General features: G+C 32.1%; 1 protein-coding gene and 1 pseudogene across 3 annotated transcripts in view; both read left to right on the top strand.

The window, feature by feature from the left end:
* DPY19L4 (dpy-19 like 4) overlaps positions 1-23268 on the top strand; it is a 52572-nt gene extending 29304 nt beyond the window's left edge. For 2 of the 3 annotated variants that reach the window (XM_074269196.1, XM_074269212.1), the window contains 7 exons: positions 2-121; positions 2014-2134; positions 3011-3067; positions 6123-6205; positions 10733-10865; positions 20478-20636; positions 22275-23268. In XM_074269196.1, coding sequence (XP_074125297.1) covers positions 2-121; positions 2014-2134; positions 3011-3067; positions 6123-6205; positions 10733-10865; positions 20478-20636; positions 22275-22439 — 838 coding nt within the window. In that variant the 3' untranslated portion in view covers positions 22440-23268. Of the gene's footprint in view, position 1; positions 122-2013; positions 2135-3010; positions 3068-6122; positions 6206-10732; positions 10866-18867; positions 18931-20477; positions 20637-22274 lie in introns of those variants that run through there. The other variant, XM_074269204.1, reaches the window with a different exon arrangement.
* LOC141552194 (rab GTPase-activating protein 1-like pseudogene) lies at positions 12916-15420 on the top strand (annotated as a pseudogene).
* Positions 23269-26195: the final 2927 nt, after the last annotated feature.

The raw sequence follows: 26195 nt of genomic DNA, 5'->3' as shown, positions 1-26195 counted from the left end.
GTGGCAAGCCCCTAAAAGAAATAGTTACCCTTGAAGATGGTCGAATTGGAGAAAGACCAGAAATAGTTTATCATGTAATTCACACTATTTTATTGGGTTCTCTTGCAATGGTGTTAGAAGGGTAAGTGCAATTTTATTTTGTCTTTTTTTTTTTTTTTTTCAAAAACATAAAAGGATTTAATTTTAGCCTTTTTTTTTTTTTTTTTTAAGCTTTTTATTACAAAGCATATGCATGGGTAATTTTTCAACATTGACCCTTGCATAACCTTTTGTTACATATTTTCTCCCCCTCTCCCCTAGCTGGCAGGTAATTCAATACATGTTCAATATGTTGAAATGCATGTTAGTTCCAATATATATACATATTTATACAATTATCTTATTGCATAAGAAAAATCAGATCAAAAAGGAAAAGAAAAATTGAAAAAGAAAACAAAATGCAAGCAAACAACAATAGAGAGAGTGAGAATGCTATGTTGTGTTCCACACACTGTTCCCATGGTTCTCTCTCTGTGTGTAGATGGCTCTTTTCATCACCGCATACGTGAAACTGATTTGAATCATCTCAATGTTGAAGAGAGTCAAGTCCATCAAGAATTGATTGTTGTATACTCTTGTTGTTGCTTTGTATAATGATTTCCAAATACTGCTCATTTCACTTAGCATCAGTTCATGTAGGTCTCTCCAAGCTTCTCTGAAATCATCATTTTTTCATTTGCCTAATCATTTTTTATATACATTTTATATACATTCTACTTAACATAAATTTGATAGGACAGTGGATTTTCAGATATTAATGTCAAACTAAATTTTTCCCAAATTGCTTAATTAACCTGAATTTTTCAGGTGATGCTTGTATTATTGATATTCATATCTTCATATTTTTATCATTTTCATCTTTTTGCCTTACTTCTATACAATCAATTACTAAGCCTTGCAGAAAAATTATTTAGCTTCACAAGAATTAAATATCTACCATGTGCACAGCACTAAGGACATAAATGTAGAAAAACACACATTGCTCTTAAAAAAAAAAAAAGTATATCTAGTCAAGGGTGGTACATATACCAATGGTTTCAGAAACAGTTCATATGACTTATAAAACTACAAATTATCATGACCATATTGCACTGTATTTTTATTTATTTCAGACATTTCCCAATTACAATTTAATCTGATTGAGGCTACTCTTGGGAGGTTTGCAGGAGATAAGTTTGATACCTTTAAAATACACAAATGATTATGAATCAAGATAGAATATGTTAAGTCCACAGGAAAAGTTTTGAGAAATTGTAATAAATGTAAGAGAATTTCTTTTAGTCATGGGGATTAAGGAAGGTTCCATAGAAGAACTTGAGAGAGAGAGAAAAATTTTAATGTTAAAGATATACCTTCCAAGTCTGAGTGATGTCTTGCTCAAATAGAGTAATGAGAGGGCAAGATGATATTGGGGAGTAACTATTCAGTTTGCTAGACAAATAAAGATAGCTAATAGTTACATAATACTTTAAAGGTTTGCAAATTGTTTTATATATATCTCATTTGATCCTATAACAGCATTTACTTATGTGTTATCATTCAGTGACTTCATTATCCCATTTGGGATTTTCTTGGCAAGGATATTGGAGTGGTTTGCCATTTCCTTCATCAGTCTATTTTACCGAAGAGAAAACTGAGGCAAACAGGATAAGTGACCTGACCAGGGTCACACAGTAAGAAATTTCTAAGCCAAATTTAGAGTTAGAAAGATGACAAGGCTTCCTGACTCTGATTTGCATTTTATTCACTGATCCACCTTGTTGCCTTCCTATATAGTAGAAGTCAGCAAACTAGCTGTGGGCTTGCCCGATTTGTTTTTGTGTGGCCCATGAACAAAGACCAGACTTGACTTATTCCTTATCTTATTTTGCAATGTCATTTGGGTTAGAATCATAGTTCAGGTATTGACCAGAAAAAAAAAATAATTTCCTCCCAAAGTTGTGTCTCATCCTTACATCATCTTTTCTTCTCCAGCATGAAATATCTTTGGACTCCTTATGTGTGCATGCTTGCAGCATTTGGTGTATGTTCTCCTGAACTTTGGATGACTCTTTTCAAGTGGCTTCGATTGAGGGCTGTACACCCAATATTTTTGGTGAGTTGCTCTTGTTCTGTAATGTAATGCTATTTGCTACTGAATGAAATTGGAATAACATAGAATAAAATAAGCATAAAAAATTAGTTGAAGTTATGTTATGAAGTTATTATTAAATGTTTTTAAGGTTAGATAAGTCCAGTAATAGACATTTAAAAAAAAATCAAATTCTTACCTTCTTATAACCATGCCAGAGTAATTTATAGCAGTGTTATCTTATTACATTGATAATTGTCACTCAACTACTTTTCAGCTAATTCATCAGCTTTTTATTACTTTTAGTAACTGGCATGTGCTGAGTAGGTATGTACTCAAACATGTAATGAAAGATTCATATTGAATATATATATATGTTAGAGACATCTAATTTTTTACTTTTGCTCCACTTGTTTCTTCCATAGTTTCCAATTTTATATGTAGTAAGTCAAGATATTTACAACTGTTTTTTAGTTATTTCTTTTAACAGTATCCTAGACAAAAAGTTCATGTAAAAGAAAGAACATTTTTTAAAATTATCATAGCATGTTCAAGTAGGACTAGTGAACTGTAAGTATAGGGGGCAGATTTTTATTCGGAATAAAGAAAGATATTAAAATGAGGACTTCTTGTAATGGACTGCAGTTCAAGGGTTTAATTTCATTATCACAGAAGCATTTAAACCAAGAGTAAGTGACTAACTGGTAAAGGGTAACAAGAATATTATAGAGGAAATTCTTATTGAGTCAGAAATTACACTGTATCACCTCTAAAATTTCTTCATATTCAGGTTCTATAATATTTAGATTGTAATTAAGACTTTTTTTTTATCATAATCATTAATATAAATGAATGTGAAAAGCTTAGTGATATGTGATCCTTTTTGTTTTAATGCCTTAGGCTCTTATTCTGAGCATGGCTGTACCTACTATTATAGGTTTCAGCTTATGGAAAGAGGTAAGATTTTTTTTTTCATCATTTAAAAATTAATATAACCTTCATTATTATATTGTAGTTGAAATTTAATGCTTATCAGTTGGGGAATAGCTGAATAAATCATGGTATGAATGTTCTGTAAGAAATTATCAGCAAGCTAATTTCAGAAAGGCCTGGAGAGACTTACATGAACTGATGTTAAATGAAATGAGCAGAACCAAGAGTACATTGTGCATTGTATATAGCAACAACAAGATTATGTGCTGATCAACTGGAATGGACTTGGGTTTTTTCAACAATGACCTGATTCAGGTCAGTTCCAATAATCTTGTGATGGAGAGAGTCATCTGCATGCAGAGAGAGGACTATGGGAACTGAATTGTGGATCACAACATAGTTTTTCACCTTTGTTGTTGGTGGTTTGCTTGCTTATTTGTTTTTTCTCGTTTTTTCCCCTTTTAATCTGATTTTTCTTGAACAGCATGATGTGTGAAAATGTCTAGAAGAATTGCACATTTTAGATTACTTAAGGGAGAAAATTTTGGAACACAAGGTTTTTCAAGGGTGAATGTTGAAAACTATATGCATGTATTTTGAAAAATTTTTAAAAATCATTCTTTTAAAAAAGAAATTGAAAAAAAAAAGAAAAATTGATATATTAAATAAAGATGAATTCTAGGTATTTATAATTTCAGAGATATATAATAAAAGGTTAGAACCTTTTGAGACTACAATCTGGTATAACTAAAATATTATTAATTGTTGCCTAATACTAGTATAGTTTTTATTTTTGATTGGTAAATGATATTTATTTAAAGTTAAAATAAAAATTTTATGCCATTCTGTTTTAATCTTTATTTGGAGCAAAGTAGTTTTGCATAGAAACAAAGTCCAACTTTTAAAAAAACATTGACTAGTCAAGTATATATAAGAAATGAAATTTTAATAATCTATTATGTAAAATAGTCTTTTTTACTAAAAAAACAGTGGTTAGTACTTGGATGCTAGAAACTTTTAATCCTATCAGTTTTATTGTTCATATCTAATCTTTGAAGTGACAGCCTGTCATAGGGAATAGAGAATCAGCTTAGATGCCAGGAAGACCTGGATTCAAGTTCTACCTCTGGTAGTATGGGTACCATTGGACAAGACAATTAACCAGTCAGTCAGTGTTCTGGACTAGCAGTGTCACACACATAGCAGAAACCAGAGTAAAATGCAATTGAAAAATATTTAACAAAATAAGTAAAATTACAATAAAACATGTTAACATATGGTTTTGTAACTTTATATATGGCCTGTAGAGATCATTATAAACAGTTTAATGTCCCCTGCCCCATCCCCTTCTATTTTGAATTTGACAACTATTAAGACTTAAGGCTTTTTTTTTTCCAGTAGTATTTTATTTTCCCAATTACATGTAAGGATAGTTTTCAACATTTCAACATTTTTATAAGATTTTGAGTTCCAGTTTTTTTTCTCCTCTCTCTTACCTCTTTCCCCTAAGACAGCAAGCAATCTGATGTAGATTATATGTGTACAATCATTTTAAGCATATTTCCATATTTTACAATAGTTTATATTAGAAAAGAAAAATCAGAACAAAAGAGGAAAACCATAAGAAAAAAAAAACCAAAACAAAAACAAAAGTTGAAAATAATGCTTCATTTTGCATTTGGCCTCCATACATTTCTCTCTGGGTGTGGATTGCATTTTCTATCCCAAGTGTATTGGGATCACTTGAATCACTGTATTGCTGAAAAGAGCTAAGTCTTACCTTGGCTAATCATCACATAATTTTGCTGTTACTATAAATAGTGTTCTCCTGATTCTACTTGGTTCACTCAGCATCTGTTCATGTAAGACTTTTCAGGTTTTTCTGAAATCATTTCTTATAGAACAATATATTCCTTTATATATATTATAACTTATTCAGCTATTCCCCTAATTGTTGGGCTGACTAATTTCAAAGTAGAACAAACTTCTTTATGCGAGAATCTCCTCTACCAATGAAATGAAATCCCATTATTTCTCCCTAACCTGTGATTAACCAAATAATTACTGTAATTAAGACACATAAAAACATAGTGTTTTATATCTCTCACGATGAACGTACTTATAAGCTGCTTCCATCAGTAAAATGTAAGAATAGAGAATAGTACATAGTGAAATGAGAGACTCTCTAAAGTCATAAAACAATTGGATTGGTAAAATACTCATAATGTAACATTTGCTTTCCTTTTGTTTGCTTAGCTTGCCTTTGATGAAGCTCTTAAAATTTTTGGTATAAGTTGGTCTTAACATACACAAATGGATTTTACAAATATTAGTGATTAATTAGAAATTTTAAGTGTGGCTATTTTTAGAAAATTTTACCCTATAAAAAGTCATAATATAGAGTTCATAATTTTTTGGTTTTTATGAAAAACTAAATGTCTTAGTTTATAATTTATTTTATGAATCATTGATCCCATAGTCTTAAATGGGTTACCTAATATGGTTAATATAAGAAATAAATCTGAAAAAACAAATTTGGTATTGAAAGTAAAGATGAAATGAAAAATTGAGGGATTATTTCCACTGAGGCTAAAGCCATTCAAAGAGTTGATACCAGCAAAGTTAATAATATTGAGAATAAAATACTGTACTAATTCCAGATTTTCTAGTTACCTATAAGATATAAATGCTATTAATACCTTGATTTATGTGACACATGAAACTTAGTATCAACTTTAAAAGTTGCTAATAACTTCAGAAATCATTTATTTGAAACTAGGATTAAATTTGAATATGTTTAACAGAATAGATATGATTATTTAATTATTTAGGAGCCTTTGTTGAACATAAAGTTCAACATAAAAATGACTTACCTATATGAATTAGGCTTGATAAATTAGGTACTTTATTGAAAGAAAATACAGACCTGTGACATTATTTGTTTCAGTGAAAACAGTGTTCATTTGTGCTATGTTCTCTATTACTCTTTAAGATCTTAGGTCCATTAAAATATTATGAAAATGTTTAGAATTTTTAATTTTATATATATACTTTTTGGGACTTTTGCTTTGCCTTTTAGTTTTTTCCAAGAATAATGACAGAACTTTCAGAACTACAAGAATTCTATGACCCAGATACAGTGGAACTTATGACCTGGATAAAGTAAGAATTGAAATTCAGAAATAAGATAATTTGTCCTATGTAATTTTATTTTAAAATACCTTATGTGTATTTTAACTGTTGCAATTCATTTTCATTTGTTGCATCAATGAGTGATTCAGAAGGAGAAAATATTCCCACCTGAAAAGTTAATTGTTACATATATTTAACATTTGAAATTTTCACATGTTGATTTTAAAAATTAAGCAAGTTTTTAGATCTAAAACATTGTAACTTTAAGATCAGGATTTATAGTTTTGATAAATGTTTCTTTGGCTAATGTACTTTGTTTTTAGTGTTGGTTTTGTTGGTTTTGTTTTTTTGTTGTGTTTTTTCCTGAGGCAGTGGGGTAAGTGACTTGCCTAGCTACACAGCTAGGAAGTGTTGTCTGAGGCCAGATTTGAACTCAGGTTCTCCTGACTTCAGGGCTGGTGCTCTATCCACTGTACCACCTAGCTGCCTCACCTAATTTATTTTGAGAAATACTGCACTTGTGAATTTGAATTATATCTGAAAAAAGTACGTTATCTGAAAAATGTGTAATTTAGTTCAGCAAATATAACGTGTGCAGTGCTAGTCAAATCACTTGATTTCTTTAGGTCTCAATTGGATCATCTGTTTAAAAAAAAAAAAAAAAAAAAAAAAGACAAGTTAATTAGATGGCTACTGAGGTCCCCTCCAGCTCTAAATCCAGTTTTGTGAAACTGTTATATACCAGTAATAAAATAATGCAATATGATGAGAAGACCTTGGGTCCTGGACTCAGATACCAGATTTTAATACTTATTAGTGTTAAGTAGTAATCATAGTAAAAGACTATGATTGAGTTACTTAACCTCTCTTGGGCTATAATGTGGATCCATATCAGTAGTACCCACCTCACAGCATTGTTGTAAAGAAATTATCTTTTATAATTTGATGAGCTATCCAAATGTCAGTTACCATGATTATCTAACTTATAGAATTGGTTTTTTGTTTTGTTTTGTTTTGTTTTCCACAAAATATTGAAATTTATTAAGATCCTATTTTATATGAGATATACTGTGGAGGTACTAAAGGTCCAAAAAGAGAAAAGAGACAGTTCCTGTTCTCAAGATCTTTCCAGAAAAGATATATAAACAACTTTGATCCAGGTTTGGTGAGAGAAGTACAAATGCAAGATAACTGAGTGCTAAAGAAAATTTGAGTAGGCAGAAAGGACTTTCACTTTTGGAAGTCAATGAAGACATCTTGAGAAAGTGGTTCCTGAGCTGAATCTTCAAGACAAAGACCATTTAAAGAAGTCAGAGGGGGATGAAGGGAGAACAGCTTATCCTAGACATAGAGGAGCATATCCAAAGACACAGAGGTGGAGGTAGTGAGACAGGAATAGAAATGAGATCCCTCTTTGGCTACAATACAGACATGTAGCAGAATAATAGGAGTTATTTACGCCTGGAAAGGTGGGGTCAACCATAATATGCAAGCTTTGAGTACCAACCTCAGCTTATACTTCATGTGGTATTGGAAGACTCCTGGAGGATTTTTAATGGATAAAGTGACTTGATAAGAACTGTACATTAGCCATGTGCTTAGACAAGTCATATGAAGAGTTAAAGAGGAATAGTACAATGCCAACCACAGAATAGACCCTTCAGAAATGTTTATTGACTTATGGACTAGATGCTAAAAAATATTAGCAGAAAATTAGTTTAGGTAAAGATAAAATGATACTTAGCATTGCAAACTTTGAAGCACTGCAAATCTTTTTTGTTTATTCTCCTTATTGAACTTCAAATGTTTATATAAACTATTCTCATTATTATTCACGCCCCTTCAGATATGTAACACAGTGGAAGGAAAGCAAGCCTTAAGCACAAAGACCATGGAGGTAGCTAAATGGTGCAGTGATTAAGCACCAGCCCTGGAGTCAGGCTGACCTGAGTTCAAATTTGGTCTCAGATACTTAACACTTAACTAGCTAAGTGACCTTGGCAAATCACCTAACCCCAATTGCCTTGGAAAAAAAAAGAGGAGAGGAATCAAGGCCATCTCGGTTGGAGTCCTTTGTTTGAATCGTACTGACCAGTCACTTAACTATTCAGTATCACAGACATCTCTGAATCTATTAAGTTGATGAGATTTTATGGATCTCTTGTTAGAAGGAACTTCTTCAACAGGAATTCCCTTCATTAATAAAGTCTTGGATCTAAGGTGAAACAGAAAGCACTATACCATAGTAGCTATATAGTTAGTTCAAGGCTATCAATCATCTCATACTACCTTTCTCTTCCTATTGTTACCTTTGTCTCTGTCTTCCATTTGAACCTACCTTACTTCCTTTTTGTTCTCAATGTACTTGATAATTCCTCTCTGAACTTTATCTAAGATATCTATAATTTGACCATTTATTTGTTCGGCCCTTATTATTCACCATAATAAATTTATCTGCTTCTTTAAAGATAACTTTATACCACTTTTTAAGGAAGTTTGTATTTGCTCTAAATCACCACTTTTGTAACTCTACTATCTAGTCTCTCATTTTCAAGCAAAATTATGCGCCTCCCTTTACCAATGGTTATCCTTAATATATACATATATAGACACTAAGAACTTAGCTAATAGCAGCAAATACTTTTGACTGTTTAAAAGTTTAAAAGGTGGGAAATTTGAAGGGGCAGAGAGCAGACATGACTTTTTGTGATCTCCTCTGACCTGCTCTCAAACCAACAGTAGAATAAGTCTCTAAATTGGTCTTGGAGTCAAAGAATCCACAAATATTTGGAACACAACACATTCCTAGAAGAAGATACCTTGGAACAACTTCAAAACAGGTCTGTTTCAAATAGGCCACGGGGACAGTCTGCTGAGCCCAGACCGTAGCACAGGAAGACGGGGCAAGAAGCTGGGGCACAAAGTCAGAGCATTGCAGCTTCCATGCACCTGGGAATCTTCTGTGAATCTCTTAGGCTACTCTGTCCTGGTGGCAAGCAGGTGGTTTGGCAGATTTGCTACAAAAGGCAAATTGTAAACCACTGGGCCCAGGAAGAAAGCCAGACCTAGGCACCATTACTTAGCACTTGAAATCAATCAGCTGAACTACCCCAGGGCAAATTAAAGCAGCAATGGCTCCTTTGCATTAAACAGACCTCAAGCCTTTAAAAAATGAATAAAAAAAAACAAAAAGAACTCTCACCATAGACAGCTTTTATAGAGAGAGAGACACAAACAGACCTAAAGGCAAAGCATCTCCAGAAGAAGTCTCAAAAGGAGACATGAGCTGGTCCCCATTTCTCAAGGCTTTCATGAAAGATTGCATAAAGGATCTCAAAAGAGAAGAAAAATGGTAAAATGAAATGAGATCATTGCAAGAAGGAATGGAAAAAAGCATATAATGCCTTATAAAAGAGATATGAAAAAGACACCAATTCACTGAAAGACAAAATTTGTGAAATGGAAAAAGAATGCAATGAATAAAAGTTTAAAAGGTGCTCAATTTGCATACCCTGGGGCATTTTTAAAAATCAATCTTTAATCTTTAATTAATATCTACTTCATACCAGACATTGTGGTAATATAAGGAGAAAACCAAGTAACTGCCCATTTTATCAGCTTAGAATTCAATAGACCAAACAAATAAAATTATATGTAATTACTTTCTCATAAGCAAACAAATCATAATTTGTAATCCAAATGAGAATTGTCCCTTACACAGTACTTGTTGAAGTTGGTCAAAAGAGTACCTTACATCTAAAAAACTTTTTAATAAATTATTTATAGAATTGAATTAGATTTGTCATTGGTCTCAGATGCCTGAACTAAGAGAGAAAACTTGTATTGTGCAAACAGCTCTGGATTAGGAGTCTATTTTATCTCAGATCTTTTAATAATGAGAAGTATGACCTTAGGTAAGTAAATTCGTCTCTCTAGGCCTCTGTATTTCCATCTATAATGGTGAGGATATTGAATTAAATCATTTCTAAGGATCTCTTCTACTGTGAAATGCTTTAAAAAAATGAAACTTAAAAAAAATTATCCTTATTGTTGTTTTGAGATTTTAATTTTTTTAAAATAGTCATTCAGAGTCAGGGAAGGCTCTGCCTCATATTGTGTCTCATGCTATATTATACTCTGGCAAAAACATGGGAGACTTATAATATCACAAGACTGAGTTGTCTTCTATGACTTATTACACTGCTTCTCAATAGAGTTCGCAAAAAAGGAATTCTCAAAATATTTTGAGCAAAAGTAAGCATCTATATTTAATTGATCTTTGTGCTTTTATAATTATATTTTGTATGTGTAAATCCTTGTTATGAACTATATGATCTCAAATTGTAGCTTCAGTACTTATTTTTTCTTTCTGTGTAGACACATCTTAAAAGTCATCTTGCTAATAACATTGGGCAACCCTGCTTCTATGATTACTAAGCAGAAAGAATGTTATTGTGTAAAATGTATAGTTTGCCTGTCTTTTATTGTTGGTATAAAATACTGTTTTAAACACTATACTTGTCTGTTTTAATATGTAAATTAATGTTGTTTTTGCAGAAGGCAGGCTCCAGTTGCAGCTGTGTTTGCAGGGAGTCCACAATTGATGGGTGTGATTAAGTTATGCACTGGATGGATGGTGACCAATTTACCTCTTTACAATGATGAAGACCTTCTAAAGAGAAATGAAAATGTAAGACATTCACAATTCTCCATCTGGGAAATCATTTGGGCATTTGGTTCCTTATCACAAGCTTATTTTAATGGAACTCCTTAATTAAGGTAGCTGAAAATGTGCATATATTCAGCTGATTGCAGAAATAGGAAATTCTGAAACAAGTTTAGAAAGCTAAATTTAAATCAGTGTTTTTTTTTTCTTTTTAAGGCAGTACAAGGTACTAAATTATTAAAGAAGTCAAAACTAAGGCTTATCCTTTACTAAGTTCTTTGTTACTAAAACAGTTCTGAAAAGATCTAAGAAGCAAGAACACATTGTTCTTTGGGCATTTTATTGGAAACTTTCTACCATGACCATGCTGACACTGAAGCATTAGAGCTGTTCTTTAAGAATCTGGCATTTCATCCAGTTATATATCCATTTAATTGTATCATTCTCTAAATCTTTACACATTTTTCTACAAATGTGAGATACTGTATCAAACACTTTGCTAAAATCCCTGGTAAACCTGCATTTGTTCAATCTGCCAGCTTAGTAACAGTATCAAAAATGAGGGAGAAAGACAGAGACAGACTCAGGGAGAGAGACAGAGAAAGAGTGGTTAGTCTATTAAGAAATAATTTTAGGGGCAGCTGGATGGATGGAATGCCAGCCCTGAAGTCAGGATGACCTGAGTTCAAATCTTGTCTCACACTTAACACTTCCTAGTTGTGTGACCCAGGGCAAGTCACTTAATCATTGAGGATGGATGCCTCAGCAAAAAAAAAAAAAAAAATTTAGTCTAATCTTGATTCAGCCAACACCTCTTAAATGTGCTGTTCTAGACTTAACTCATTGCCTTATGGTATATTAACTTTATTCTTTCCTCATTATTGAATATGGGGACATTTACCTTTCTCAGGTTCTGTACACTCTTCCATTCTTATGATCTTTCAGAGTAGCACGGATAATTGGCTCAACAAACTTATTCTCCATTTTCAATGCCTGGGGGCTGTAATTCTGGGTCAGGTAGTTTGAATTCATCTAGGTCAACTAGGTTTTCTTTTACTATAGTTTTAATTAAGCTTATTATCAACTTATCATTTCCAATGAAAGGCCATTCTACTTGACGGAGGACTTGCTGTTTTTACTTTGATACTCCTTTTCCTCTTAATATATCCAATTTCATGAGTATGTTCCCAGTGCATCCTCATTGATCTCTTAAGACAATTCTTTTTTTTTTCCTTAATGCTTTTGTTTCCCTTTCTTTAGAATTTGATTCTTTGAAGTTCTCTGTCACTCCTAGACTGACTTCTTTTCTAAGATTTTAATAATTGAGATCATAGCTAGCCTGACTCTGAATTCTTTGGAATTAACTTTCCCAAAATCTTGATCCATATTAAACTACTTGGCTTTATAAAATAATGAGAAAAAAAGATAAAAGTAATTTGTATAGTGCCTGGCATTATATTAGAAGACAAATGGTCACTCTAGCAACCAATTTCTAATTGTTAGTGATAATAAAATACACATTAGCATTTTTACTTTGATGCTTCTAACCTTTGAGAAATGAACTATCACTAAGATAAATCAAAAGGTTATTTATTGCTCTGCTTCTGGCGAGGAGAGAAGTTCCTACGGGTTTATGAATAATTAAAATACTTCTTTACTTATTAATGAATGTGCCAAGTTCATAAATTGAATAGAAGAAGAAAGAATGGGCTGAATTGCCTTCTGGAATAATACAATTCTTTTAATGATTTCATATTTCTCCCTGAAACGTACTTCATCTTTTTAACAACAGTGTTCCAGTCATACGTTGGCAGTAAGTTATATGATTTCAGTTTATGAAAAATAGAAGTTGAGTATAAATTGGGTAATGGAAAGATGAATGATAGGTATGAACAGGTTATACAATCCATTAAAAATAAAGAATTACAAAATATACAGATGTGTAAAAGATTTCAATGAAATACTAGAAACAAAAGGTTGGCTAATCACATAATGAAAGCTAAAGATAACCAGTGGATAGTTTGTGTGCACTATTGCTAACTACAGAATAACAAAAGAACACAAGGAAGACACCATGTTTGGTGGACTTCTTGTAGTAAATTTATGTGACAGCGTGAAGAGTGGTACAAGATTGACTAGGAATGGAAGAGTTTTGATTCTTGCAGGATAGTCTTGCCTACATGAATTAGCTCCTAGATCCACAGAAATATTCAAAGAGCTTTGGTAAACTGGAAAAAACACGTAGGAAGGTAAAGGGGTAAGGGGATTATTATTTCCTCTGTTGTATTTTACCCTCTACTATTCATTTTCTCTAAAGAAAGATCTCAGCCTCCTTGTCTAAAACAAATTTTTAAAAATTTAAACATAGGAAATCTATCTTTATTTAGAATGGCTTCTCATCCCATCTTTCAGTTTCCTTTTGTCATCAAACTTCTGAAGAAGAAAAAAGCACTTTTCCCTCCTTCTTCTTAGTGTATATTCGTTTAACCCTTTAAAATCTCTCTCTCTTTCACTCTTGATATTCTGTAGAAAATCACCAGTAAACTCTTTCATCTTGAATTCCCATTACATTTTGTCCCTTCTCATTCTCCTTGATTTCTACAGAATTTGACACTGCCCTCCACATTTTCTTGAAACACTGTTAAGGACCACATCTAAGTGTGAAAGGACACCCCCCCACACACACACATACATCTGTGAATATAACCCACTTGAAGGAACTGCAAAGCAGCCTTTACTGACGCAGATATTGCTTGTGAATTGGGAATGAAATAAATTGAAGGCAAGAGGGAAGAGGAGAGGGGTCAGAAAATTGCAACTTGCCTCTCAGTCTCCTTGTATCATTAACATCCTCTCACATGAAGGGATATGTTTTGCTGATCAGAATCAGATGCCTAGCAGCCATTAGCAGGTAGCACCCATAACGAAACACTTCTTCCTTCCATGACTTTGTAGTTTCTGACCATTCCTTATTTTTTTATTTTTTAATTGTTCTTCATCCTATTTCTACCCTATATAGTTAGAAATATTCTTAGCCTCTTTATAACCCTTTTCTCATTTTTCTACATTATCCTTGATGTAGCAGTAATCTCCCATGTGGTATTTTCATTGATCCTTCCCAACTCTTACTGTTCAAATGAGTAATCATGGCCTAGGGTTTTTTATGCTGCTGGGTGCACAGTAGGAACTTAATAAATGCTTACAGACAGAGAATCTAAAACTTTAGAATATCTCATATCCTTTCCTTCTCTCTTCTGACAATAACCTCAAATAGCTGCCCATTACTGTACATATGAACTACTTTAATAGATTCCTGCCAAGTTTTGTCAGTTTTATCTCCTCATATCTCATTTCTGACTTCCTATCTAATCTCATAAACCATTATGCTTTCTTCTCTCAGATTATTGAAACATCCTTTTAACTAGTAGATTCTCTCTTTCCTCTTTCTCAGAATATTCCCAAAGCACTGGTCAATGTCATTTTTTTCCATTAGAATTTTTAGGGCCGTCATGCTTACTTGGCTTCCCTCTCTTCCTTCTTGCTTCCTCTTCTCTGGGGCAGCAGTGAGGAAAGCATAGTGAACAGGCTGGGCTAAGGCAGGAGGGCATTGCAGCTGAGGATGAAGAGTTGGGACTGCCACTGCACATGTTTGGGCTAAGTATATGTGGCAAGAGAAGTCTGTAGTCCTGAAATAGAGGTCAGAACTTCATTATGTGTTTGTGGGTCATTTGATTCTGTGACCACACTTAACAGTGAAGAATTTGTTTTGGTACCTTAGCAAGCAAATAATACTTCTACAAAAGATAATGAAAACCTCAATTAAAAATAGTCTCCAATGATGAACAGTTAGAGCTAAGGCAATGGAAGAGATTCTGAGGAATTAAAAAAAAAAAAAAAGTGAAAACCACCTTCTCAATTGTGAAAATTTGACTGAAATGTATGAACATTTGTTTACCAAGCAAACAAATAGGCCTTCTCTCCAGTTAGTATGGGTTTCTTGTAATACAAAAGTTTCCATTCTCAGTGAACCACCAGAAGATTGTATTTTATTTAATAAACTGACTTACTTAGGTTGGATGAAAGTTTCTTCTCCTAGAAATGAAGTAAACACCACGTGGTTTATAAAAACCACGGAATATTCAAGCCATTTTTTATTCCCTATCACTTTCTACATGCCAGATGTTCCAGAAAGTTCCATAAGAATAATAAACCAACCTTGCAATATGGAAATTGCTTTACTCCAAGTCTACAAAATACAGTTTTGTCCAAGTGGATATGACAGGATAACAGAAAGTGATTGTTTCACATTTACCAAGAACTCTCATGGGAGAGAAGACTTTCAGATACACATTTTCTCCTGTGATACTGAAGAAGCAGTCAGTAGAATTTTATACAGTTTTTTTTTTTTTTTTTCTTTTTCTGAGGCTGGGGTTAAGTGACTTGCCCAGGGTCACACAGCTAGGAAGTGTTAAGTGTCTGAGATCAGATTTGAACTCAGGTCCTCCTGAATTCAGAGCTGGTGCTCTATCCACTGCGCCACCTAGCTGCCCCCATTTTATACAGTTTTTTAAACATTCTTCCAGGCAAGTGTCAGATATAAAGGACTGTTTTCCCTACCCCAAATAATGATTTATTTAACTTTAGTGTCTCTTTGGAAGTCAGAGAAGATGGTGGAAAAAGAAACTGTAGTCCTATGAGATAAAGAGAAATTTATCAATTTGAGACAAGGAACTGAAAAGAAGCTTGTAATCACAGTGCAACAACTGAGCAACAAAGAACTAGCAACTGAAAGATATTTTGGAATGTTATTCAGTTCAGGTCAAAAAGTGAAGAACAGTGGCATACATCTATTGGATATCAAATCCATGGGAAAGAGCTGTGATGAAAGAGCTTTCATATATATATATATATGTATGTATACTAGAAAGTGAAATCCTAACATACGTACATTTTTGGTACTTTAATGAAGAAATATTAACAATAAAAGGGTGTTCATGACTGTAGCCATGGATATGGTCATCAAAATGGCAGAGCAATCTACTTCTTGCTAAGGATGTTGGCGCACCTGTATAGAAAGCACTACTGGAACTTAAGCAGAAAGACTTTCACTGCGATTTTCTTTAGGAAACTCAAACAGTCTGAGGGAAGAAAGAGCCCATACTAGAATGGGAGATGCCATCTATGAGGTAGTAGTAACTCTACAGAAGTCTCTGAGAAGAAAGAACCAGTCATTCCAACTAGTGTTGTCACAGGAGGATGAGCTAGAAGAAGAAAGTGATAATGAATTTTCAAATGATATAGGTGATGTGTCTAAGTATTGTTCTGAGAAGAACTTATATTCATGGGGAGAATTGCTGGGGAGATAGCACAATAACCTTGGTGTACAGCTAGCTGAAAGGGCTGACTACTCTGGTGAAGAATGGAATTCCAAAAGCATGAAGGGCAAAGGTATGATAGTTTAACTAGCAGGCTGTTATGACAACCAGATTATTTGGATAAGTGCCAAATTCTTATTACAAAGGAGAATGTTACAATATGAAACATAAATTTATTAAAACATTTCTTGTACATAATCACTTCAAAGACAATGGAGAAGATGGTCAAGAATCTATAAAATCCGTAAGGCTTTTTTATCTATGATTAAAAAAAAAAATGGATACTATCAAAGACAATCTTTTTTTATTGCTATATTGCTACTACATATGCCTGAAGAACAATCTTTGTTTTGGGTGAATATTGTATATGACTGTGGCTTAAGGGTTCTCTACTGAAATAATCTTGAGGATTTTCCCTGTAAATTCTATCAACTGGAACAGTTCATGCAGAAGCAATTGCTAGACCTGCATAGCCATTTCTGTGACCAGAACCTGGAAGATTTGTATTTTATTTTATCCAGGTATTAATTTGGAAATAAATAATTTGGAGCTAAATGTTTTGTTTAGAATTCATTATTCCTAATTATTTTGTGTCTTGCATAAAACAGTAGATTTTTTTTGCTATTTCAGGGTTGACATGATGGGAGATGGGGTATCAACCAGAGCAAGGAAGAGATCAAAATTTAAGCTTTGATCATTTTTCAGAACTTAAAGCATCCTCTAGGGGTAGACCAAGACCACTGCTTAAGTTTTATCCTAGATGTGATCACAGTAGTTTACAAGAGGGTTGGTAACATCATATAGTAGAAACATTTTGTTTTTGGAAAAAGGAATGACCACAGACCAGTTTTCTGAAAAAAGACTCAACTTAAGAAATTTTCTTGCCTTCATTAGGAATAAGATCCTTAACATAGATATTTGATGTTCCAAAGGCTCTCATCTTTTGTCTTCTGGCATGCACACTAGGTGCAGGGGACCTGGGATTTCAGCAAACTCAAATAAAGTTTACACCCCTTGGGCCTCAGTTCTTTTAAAGGCTCTATCCATGAATATCAAGATTCTGCCTGTGTCCATAGCCTCGGATATGTTAGATAGTCTTGTGGATGTGTAAAGCAAAGTGTATTTTGTGAGTAGCTTTAGAAAACTTTTACCTAGGAATACCCATATATAACTTTTGGGTTTAATACAGAATCAGAACTTGTGAATGAAAAGTTGAGGATAGGACCAGTGAATTCATATTCCGTCTAATTGTGATGAGTACTTGCTAAGGAAACAATCATTTGCTGTAATAGTTTTATGTTAAAGATAGTAGAAATGGGGAATAGAAGCCAACTTTGAAATCTTTTAATCTTATGCCGTATAACTCTTCCTGATTTTTGTAACTCTTTGAAATTGTATCCTTCTTATCCCAAAGATGGAGAAATGCAAAGATTTATAGCATTTTTGATTGAATATAAAGTGTTTACAGAAATACTTATTTCACTGAAAGATAAAACTATTGTTTAATTATTATTGTGTAACTTATGTTTAATATGTCTCTCTAAAAAGGCCTTACCAGGAGGTCTCTCAAACAGGGCCAAAAAAGGTTAATTGTATATTAAGTTTTCCATCATCTTATCTGGTCAGGAATAGGGGGTCCTGAGGACCTATTTGCTTTTAACATAAATTAATTCTTCCAATAGATGTATACAATAAAGTTAAATGATAGTCATAAAAAAAAATTTTTTTTCAACAACTCTCTTGCCTCTTGGATCAAATTTAAACTCCTCAATTTAATACTTAAAGCCCTTCAAAATCTGATTTTAGTCTATATTTCCTAATTTATTTTTATATTTTACTTTACTGCCCTTTATATATCCAAATGTTCAAATTAATCTACTTGCTTAAAATTCTCTGAACTTGGCTTTCCATTTCTTTATTTTTAAATTTTGAAAAGATGTTCCCTCTGCTGAAAATGTATTGTTTCCTCATTTCTGTATATCTTAGGATCTCTAGATTTTTTCAAAACCCAGTTTGTGTACTATTTCCTATAGGAAACCTGTCCTGATCCCCCACTTGTAAATGTTTTTTCCTCAAATTATCTAGTATTACAAAATAATACATGGCTAATATATTAATGTAATATATAATAATACATGCCCATGTAGTCTATGTTCCAACCAAACTGTATTAGTCTCTAGTCTCTATCTCCCCAACATTGTATTTTTTCAGTCTCTAGACCTTTGATCAAGCTTTTTCAAAGCCAAAATATCCTTCCTTCCTCCCTTTCTCTTTGCCTATTGAATTCCTATTTGTTCTCTTTAAAATCCATTTTAGGGGCAGATAGGTGGTACAGTGGATAGAGCACCAGCCCTGAAGTCAGGAGGACCTGAGTTCAAATTTGGCCTCAGATACTTAGCACTTCCTAGATGTGTGCCCTGGGCAAGGCACTTAACCCTAATTGTCTCAACAATATATATATATATATATATATATAAATTTTTAAAATAAAATTCATTTTAAATACCATCTCTTCTAGGAAGATTTCCTTATTCCTATCAGTCACAATTTTTTTCCAATAATATCCCATTTAATACTTAAAAAAAAAATATCTCTACACGTATTTATGCTTTGTAATTCATGTTTATTTTCCATCTTTATCTACATACCAGACTATAAATTTGATGGGCAGAGAGGACTATGTTACCTAAATACTGTATCTCCCCCAGTGCCTGGTAAGCATTTGATAAATATTTCTTTGATTAGATTAAATTGATTTTTCTCCCTCTACTACTATTGCTTTAATAATAAGTTCAAATTAGGGCAACTAGGTGGCTCAATGGATAGAGTGCCGGACCTATAGTCAGAAAGATTCTTCTTGCTGAGTTCAAATCTGGCCTTATATACTTCCTAACTGGGTTATCTTAGGCAAGATATTTAACCCCATATGCCTCCGTCTCCTCATTTGTAAAATAAGCTAGAGAAATTATTCCAATATCTTTGCCAAGAAAATCCCAAATGGAATGAAGTCAGATACGACTAAAACTAATGAATAAAAACAAGTTTAAATTGCTCACCCCAGACTCTTCTGTTTTTCAGGCCCAAATTTCAAGTCTGTTACCAGGCATTTGATGGCTACATTTCCAAAGTCTATGTTTTAAAATCAGTTACTTTCCCCTTCACTTCAATAATCATCTTTTCTTCTTGTTTTCCCTGTTTTTTCTTTTTTTAAATGATACCACCTTCTTTCCACTTAAACTAGGTTAGACTCATCTTCTACTCCTTCCTTCCTTACTCAGCACATTCAGTTATTTGCTTTCTCACAATTCTCTTTTCCATTCTACTACCTCAGTTCATTATTGTCTAAGTTTTCTTATCTAGAGTCTGTCAGTGTGATTGGAATAAAGAATTTGAGGGAGAGGGGAAGGAGAATGCAAGATAATTGGAGTTAAGTAGTAAGTGTTAAGAGAGAAAAGAAGTTTTAAGAGGATTTTTCAGGTTCTTCAGAAGAGTAGGCTCAAAAAAGTTTAAGTTTTTCCAAATTCCCATAGTTGTGGCTACAACCTGCATATGCTGACTATCCAACCTAGTGTTCCAAAACTAATTTTTGTTTTTTAATAATTGTGTGTTAGAAGCATTTCCGATTTTAAGATAAGCATTATTTATAACAGTGCCCATATTACCATTTAAATATAGAATATTTTCTATATTTCAAAAAATATCAAATGACTAAAATTTGGTATTTAGCATTATATTTCCAGGAGAAAGAATGAAAGAAATCTCTGTTGTATTTTTTTTTTCTTTCTGCTAAATGATTAATGCTTGCTACCATTACCACATTTTCTTCATTCTTTTCTTTATGGATTACTTTGGAATATAGTATTTCAGTGTTTTTTTCTCAACAAATAGTTAACCATAATTTCTTAAACTCCTCTTTGGCTAAGTACTGTATGTAGCATATTAAAAAAATAATAATGATACCCTGGCTGTCAAGAAACTTAAATACAAATTATGTATGAATAAACTCTAAAAGTATATTGGAAAAGATTATTTGTAAAATTCTTTCTTGTTCTAACTTCTAACCCTAGGAATTATATTCTGAACAAACTTGAACTTTTTGCCAACTCAGAATTCTTGGTCTTCTCCCACAAATACAAGCTTATTACTGGCAGAAGGTATATGTAGGGTGCTTCTGGACCCCCACAGACTTAGACACAGAGATGTTGTATATGTAAGTATCGAATAGTTGCTAGTCATAATTATTTGTTCTCTTATCTGATAGATCTATCAAATTTACTCAAAGAGGTCCGCTGAAGATATTTATAAGATACTTACATCCTACAAAGCTAACTACTTGATTGTAGAAGATGCTATCTGCAATGAGGTGGGAACCATGAGAGGATGTAGAGTTAAAGACTTGTTGGATATTGCAAATGGCCATGTAAGTAACTTTTTGGAGATTAAATACATATCTTTATCTTAACATAAAGAAATAAGATTCAAAAATTGATTTTCAGATTTTTAAAAATTATACTTAAAGTATAAGCAAAGATGTAAAATATTTATTACTATTACTTGAGATTACAAATTTGACTTGGATGTACTAATGTAATTTATTCATTTTTTTATTCCTACTTGGCTTTCTTTAATCCTAGTCTGTAATAAAACTTTTTGACAATGAAAAATTATAGGAAAATTGGGATACCTGTTAAGTAGGATTCTCTGGGAGGGCACACTCAGAATCATCCTTGATGTCAGAAAAGCTCTAGATCAACTGGATTCAATTCACCTTGTTTGTAGGGAATCAAAATTTTTCCTATTTTCTCTCAGCTAGTAGCACATACTTTGTTCCACATCCCTGGGACAGTTTGTTAGATGAAGATTGGTGTTCTTTGACTTAATTTTTCTTTTTTTTCTCTCTACTTTCCCAACTGTAAAAATGAAGTATTACATTTATGTATAATATTACGTATAATTATGGCCTTTAATTTTTAAATGACAAGATGAAATTGTAACAATTTACTAAGACTTCAGTAATAAGCACTTAACATGGCATCTTATTATAAAGCAGTTCTTTAAGTCAGTTGTCAGTTACTTCAAAATAGTCAAGTCAAATTGGAGAGTTCTGATTTATTCAGGACTGAAAAATTGAGCAGTATTTTTATCTTCTTAATTTCTTCCTCTTTTACACTTTGACTATGAATCTCATTTCCCTGAGATTGTATAAAATTCTAACCTAAGCATACTTGCCTTTTTAGTTTGTTCTCACTCTCACTTTATTTCATCTTGGGTAGATAATTAAATGTTATAATTTAAAATGTCTTTCATAATGGACCTAAGTTGAGTCTGTGGTCTCAGTTAGAGTCCAAAAAGGAGAGTAGAGTGTAAAATAAACTGTCTCCATATCTACCCCATCATATCCCTTAGTTAAATTTAAAGATTTGTCTTGGATAAGCTGCAGTGTTGCTTCCTTACTCAGGTCATTAAGAGTTGACAGTATCTATACAAGTAGAAAATTGAACTTATGGCCATTTCTCAGCATTTGTTTTTCTAGTCATATTTGAAGAGTAGCAAAGCTGTGTTATCAGAAAAGCTATGGAGTCTTTGGTTTTCTTAATTTTGAAACTAAAGAAATAATTTTGGTTCCAGCAGTCCGATTGTGGAGCTAAAGTGTTCATTAACTTATAACGTGGCTATTGCCTTGGTGACCAAATTAAAGCTTACTCTTGAAAATTAATAAGGAGATGATGTGGTTTAATAAAAGGAACACTGGACTTGAAGTCACGAGAAATAAGAGTTTGAACTGTGTGTATCATCCTACTAGCCATAAGCCTCAGTTTTCTCCTCTATAAAATGAAAATTTTACTTATAATGCTTACCCCCAAAGGATTGTTGGCAGAATCAAGTGAGATAATAAATATAAAATTTTTTTTGTAAATTTAAAGTGCCTTAAGACGTCAGTTTTTAATATTAAAATGGCATATAGCCTATGTACATCAATGATATAAGACTATATTTGATTTTCCTCTAGAACTGAAGCAAGTAGTTTTAATTTGCTGTTTTGTATCTTTTGATATAGGTGGTTTGTGAAGAAGGTGACAGTTTTACCTATTCAAAATATGGACGATTTTGCCACGAGATCAAAATTAACTATTCTCCATATGTGAATTATTTTACTAGAGTATATTGGAATAGATCCTACTTTGTATATAAAATCAATACTGTGATATCCTTCCAGTCCTGAAAAACAGCAAAGTCTTCTTTTCAAAGACTGATTTCACATGAAGAGGAATGAAATGCTATTTTCCTACTTGTGTATTATTTTGCAAATCAAAGTTTGGGGATTTGAAAAGGTTTTTTTTCCCCCTTGCTTTGTTACCAGACCCAGAGTTTTATAGGCAACATAACATCAAAATGTATGATGTTAGTATCAACAGTAACATAGTTTTCTTTTGCATTGGTTTTTCCATATTTTATTTTATAAAATATTATCATTATCTTCCCCATGGATGTTTATCTAAATAAAGTATATTAGAACCCCATTTTTACATGAATTTGAATATACTGGAGGTCAAAACATGTAGTACATGTAGTAGAACCTTTTAGCACAGTTGGTCTATAAGGGATTTATTCTTTTACTGTATACCATGGTATATAACTTTATTAATCCTTACAATAAAGAGTTAAGGAAAGCAGTAGCTGTAAAGATAAATAGCATAGTTCTAAATGAGCATTAGACAAGGAGAAGTAATCTTTTAAAGTGACATGAAGTTTTGTTCTTTCTAATGTCCAAAATCAAAATATTTATGATATTCATACAAATAGTTTGGTTTTTTTCTTAAATATTGCTTATGAGTACATTACTATTTCAATATATCTATGCATAATACAATGTTTTAATTCTGTATTATTATGTAGTTAACCTTTTTTTGTCACAGCAAAATTATATATTCAATGCCAATTTGATCATGATAAAAATAATTATTGCTCCTACATTTTTATTATGCATTTCAAAGGCTATTATCATACATTTACAAATCTAAGTATTAGAAATAAAATCTGCTTGGATGTTACTTACCAGAATTTTTAATGCAACTTAATCTGTTGCCAGCTACTATAATGGTATAAATAATTTTGTCTTAACTTGTCTCCATTAAAGAAAATTAAGTATCTAAATTTAACCTGGCCTGAAATAAGACTGCTTATGCATTAGAAATAGTAAAATTACTCGTGCTCTCTGCTCTTTACCACATCTATGCACTCATAGTTACTTATTTCAAAAAACTCCAAATAAATTCTTTGTCATTATAAGTTCTTCTATAAACATCAATACTGAAAACTGAGGGATAATTTAGATCAGTTTTACATTTTTGCCATTTTTAGAGTCTACAATTCATCTTGTAGTCTCTTTAAATCTGTTATATTTTAATTGCTTACAATATTTGCTAAGACATCAAAAATTTTATGAGCAGTGGCAACCTGTAGACATATTATTTTCAGGAGGTAAAGATAAATATATAATTTTTTCATAATCTTGTACAAAATCTTTTCAAAGTTTTTAGTTATTAGAATACTGCTAAAATTACCTCACTACCTTAAATATATTGGAAGGATTAATCTTCAATGAATATATTTTTGAAAAATCATGTATTTTACAGGCTAACAAATACTGAGTGCATTCAGTGTTGAGGAACTGATGGAATTATGAACATAGAATCGGTTTCATTAGTCTTCATTTTTACATGTATAATTCTATAATGCTTTATCATCTTTAGGCTGATGTACTTCAGTTTAAATATTTGTACTTCATGGGTAGTAAGTTAGTAGCCTTTTCACATTCTGTTTTACATAATATTGAATTTTTTTAACTGGACAAATATTGTTATCATGCTTTACTGCATAAGAGTATCAGGCCATATAGTAAAAAAAAAAAAAAAAAATTGTAGAATAGTATATGCTTTAAGGGTGTCAAAAAATTCTGTCAAAAGCAATCTATATCTCTATTAAAGGAAGAATTAAAAAATAGTTAATAGGAAATTGACCTCCCAGTGTAGCATCGAGAAATTAGCTTTTCATGGATCTTTTCACTGATTTCATTGATCTGATCATTGTTTTATGTGGCACTCAGTAGATTTGAGGTTTTTTAAAGTTATAATAAAATTTTTCTTCTATTTCCACTGCTTTCTTAAGCAGATTCTTTGGTTCCAAAACATTTTTACTCGAATTTAAGAAAATGTTTTCATGCAGCAGCTATTAAAAAGGAACACCTGAGCTCTTTAACAGAAGAGATTGTTGGACATTAAATGACAGTTTTTTATGTTCAATTTTACTATATATATTAAAGCTACACCAAAATATAGGAAACTTTGGGTGGAAGGAGCAAATTCATGTGCTGATTTCTACCTATGAAATAATATCTTCACTTGTGACTTTACAATTTCTTTTTATATGGTAATCAGACTTTTCCTTTATATTCCCTAGCATTATAAAATAAATAAGCAATGTTCATAGTCTTGAGTGAGCAGTATTTATGAAAGAAAATCCAAATATACTTTTGTTATTTCAAACTTGTTAAATTAAGTGCCTTGATTACTCTGTTATCAACTTCTTGAAAAACTGTTATCCATTTTCACCCATTTTCTGTAGGTAAAACAGTAATTATTTCCTTAGTAAGCTCATTTTCTAGGCAGGGTCATCATTATGTTGTGTTTGTTATTAGCATCTATTGTTGCATAAAAAGGGTGCTAATACTTCTAAGGTATCTATGCTAACTAAAAAGATTTTGGTTACTTGATCATACTCCAGAACTCCAGGTTAAAAAAACAAAACAAAACAAAACAAAAAAACTTGTACATTTAACAAAGTCTATCGCACCATTTCTTTGTTAACCTTCTCTTAGTAATTCCTTTTATTCCTGGCATCTTTGTTATTGAAGTTTTTTGTTTCAAGTTTAATCTATGTTGTGTATCTGCAGTACTGGATCAAAATTGTGTCAGTTTCAGCTAAGATCCTTTTTTAAGGATGTCTGTCCAGAATCATATATCAATATGCCAATTTTTGTAGTTTCAAGACTAAGAAAAAATGATAAACTGGAATACAAAAAATGATAAGTCAAAGAAAGCTTTGGTACATCAATTATATGCTTAATCTTAAATCTATAGGTTCAAAGATCTTACTGAAATTACATGAGAATTATTAATTTACACTATAATCATATTTACTTTTGATGACTTCATGAGAATTTGAGTCCTTTTTTGCCTATGAACTTTTATATGATGATTTACGTGCTTCACTTTACACAGAGGGCATGCACTTAAAATTGTATATAAATAGATTTTTTTTTTCAAACAAATATTTTAAATGCTCTAAGGACTACTGCTGTTAAAAGATCTCTGTTTTTCATCCTGTAAATCTTCTATAAAACAAACATTCAGCAAAGCAAATAATGACTCCCTAATTTATCATTTGAATAAATCTCAAATTTTTCATGCAGAATTTACTTAAAGTAAATTGTTATTTGTACAATTCCTTTAATGTAAGAAAATATGAATGCTACTCTATATGAATGGCCCAATATTACTTACCAGTATTAATTTGATTCCTTGCTGATTTCAAATGATTACTTGTTGTCATTGACATGCATTTCTCCACTTTTCTTTTGGTTTTTAAGTACAAAATTTAATTTTAATTTCACTATCTCTGTGTATCAACTGTAAGACATTAAAAGTGAAATTGACATAAATATGGAAAATATTTCATTAGAATAATACCTCATTATCAGGCTATTTTGTTCAAGTAAAAATTACATTACATCTAAAAGTTCCAAAGGGATGTGCTTTTCTCAACTATCTTTTAATGTCTATTAAGGATTATTTAAGAAATCTTCATAGATTTGGCATAATTGTGAGCCAATTGTCACCAAAGATCTTCTGGTGATAATGCTTAGATTATGGTGTATGTAAACATCTAACTCTTTCACAGGTATATATGCTTTTGTCAC

This window comes from Sminthopsis crassicaudata, chromosome 1 (assembly GCF_048593235.1).
Source record: "Sminthopsis crassicaudata isolate SCR6 chromosome 1, ASM4859323v1, whole genome shotgun sequence".
In the NCBI taxonomy this organism is placed as follows: domain Eukaryota; kingdom Metazoa; phylum Chordata; class Mammalia; order Dasyuromorphia; family Dasyuridae; genus Sminthopsis; species Sminthopsis crassicaudata.
Note: the sequence above shows the minus strand (reverse complement) of the source record. Positions and strands in the feature narration are given on the sequence as shown.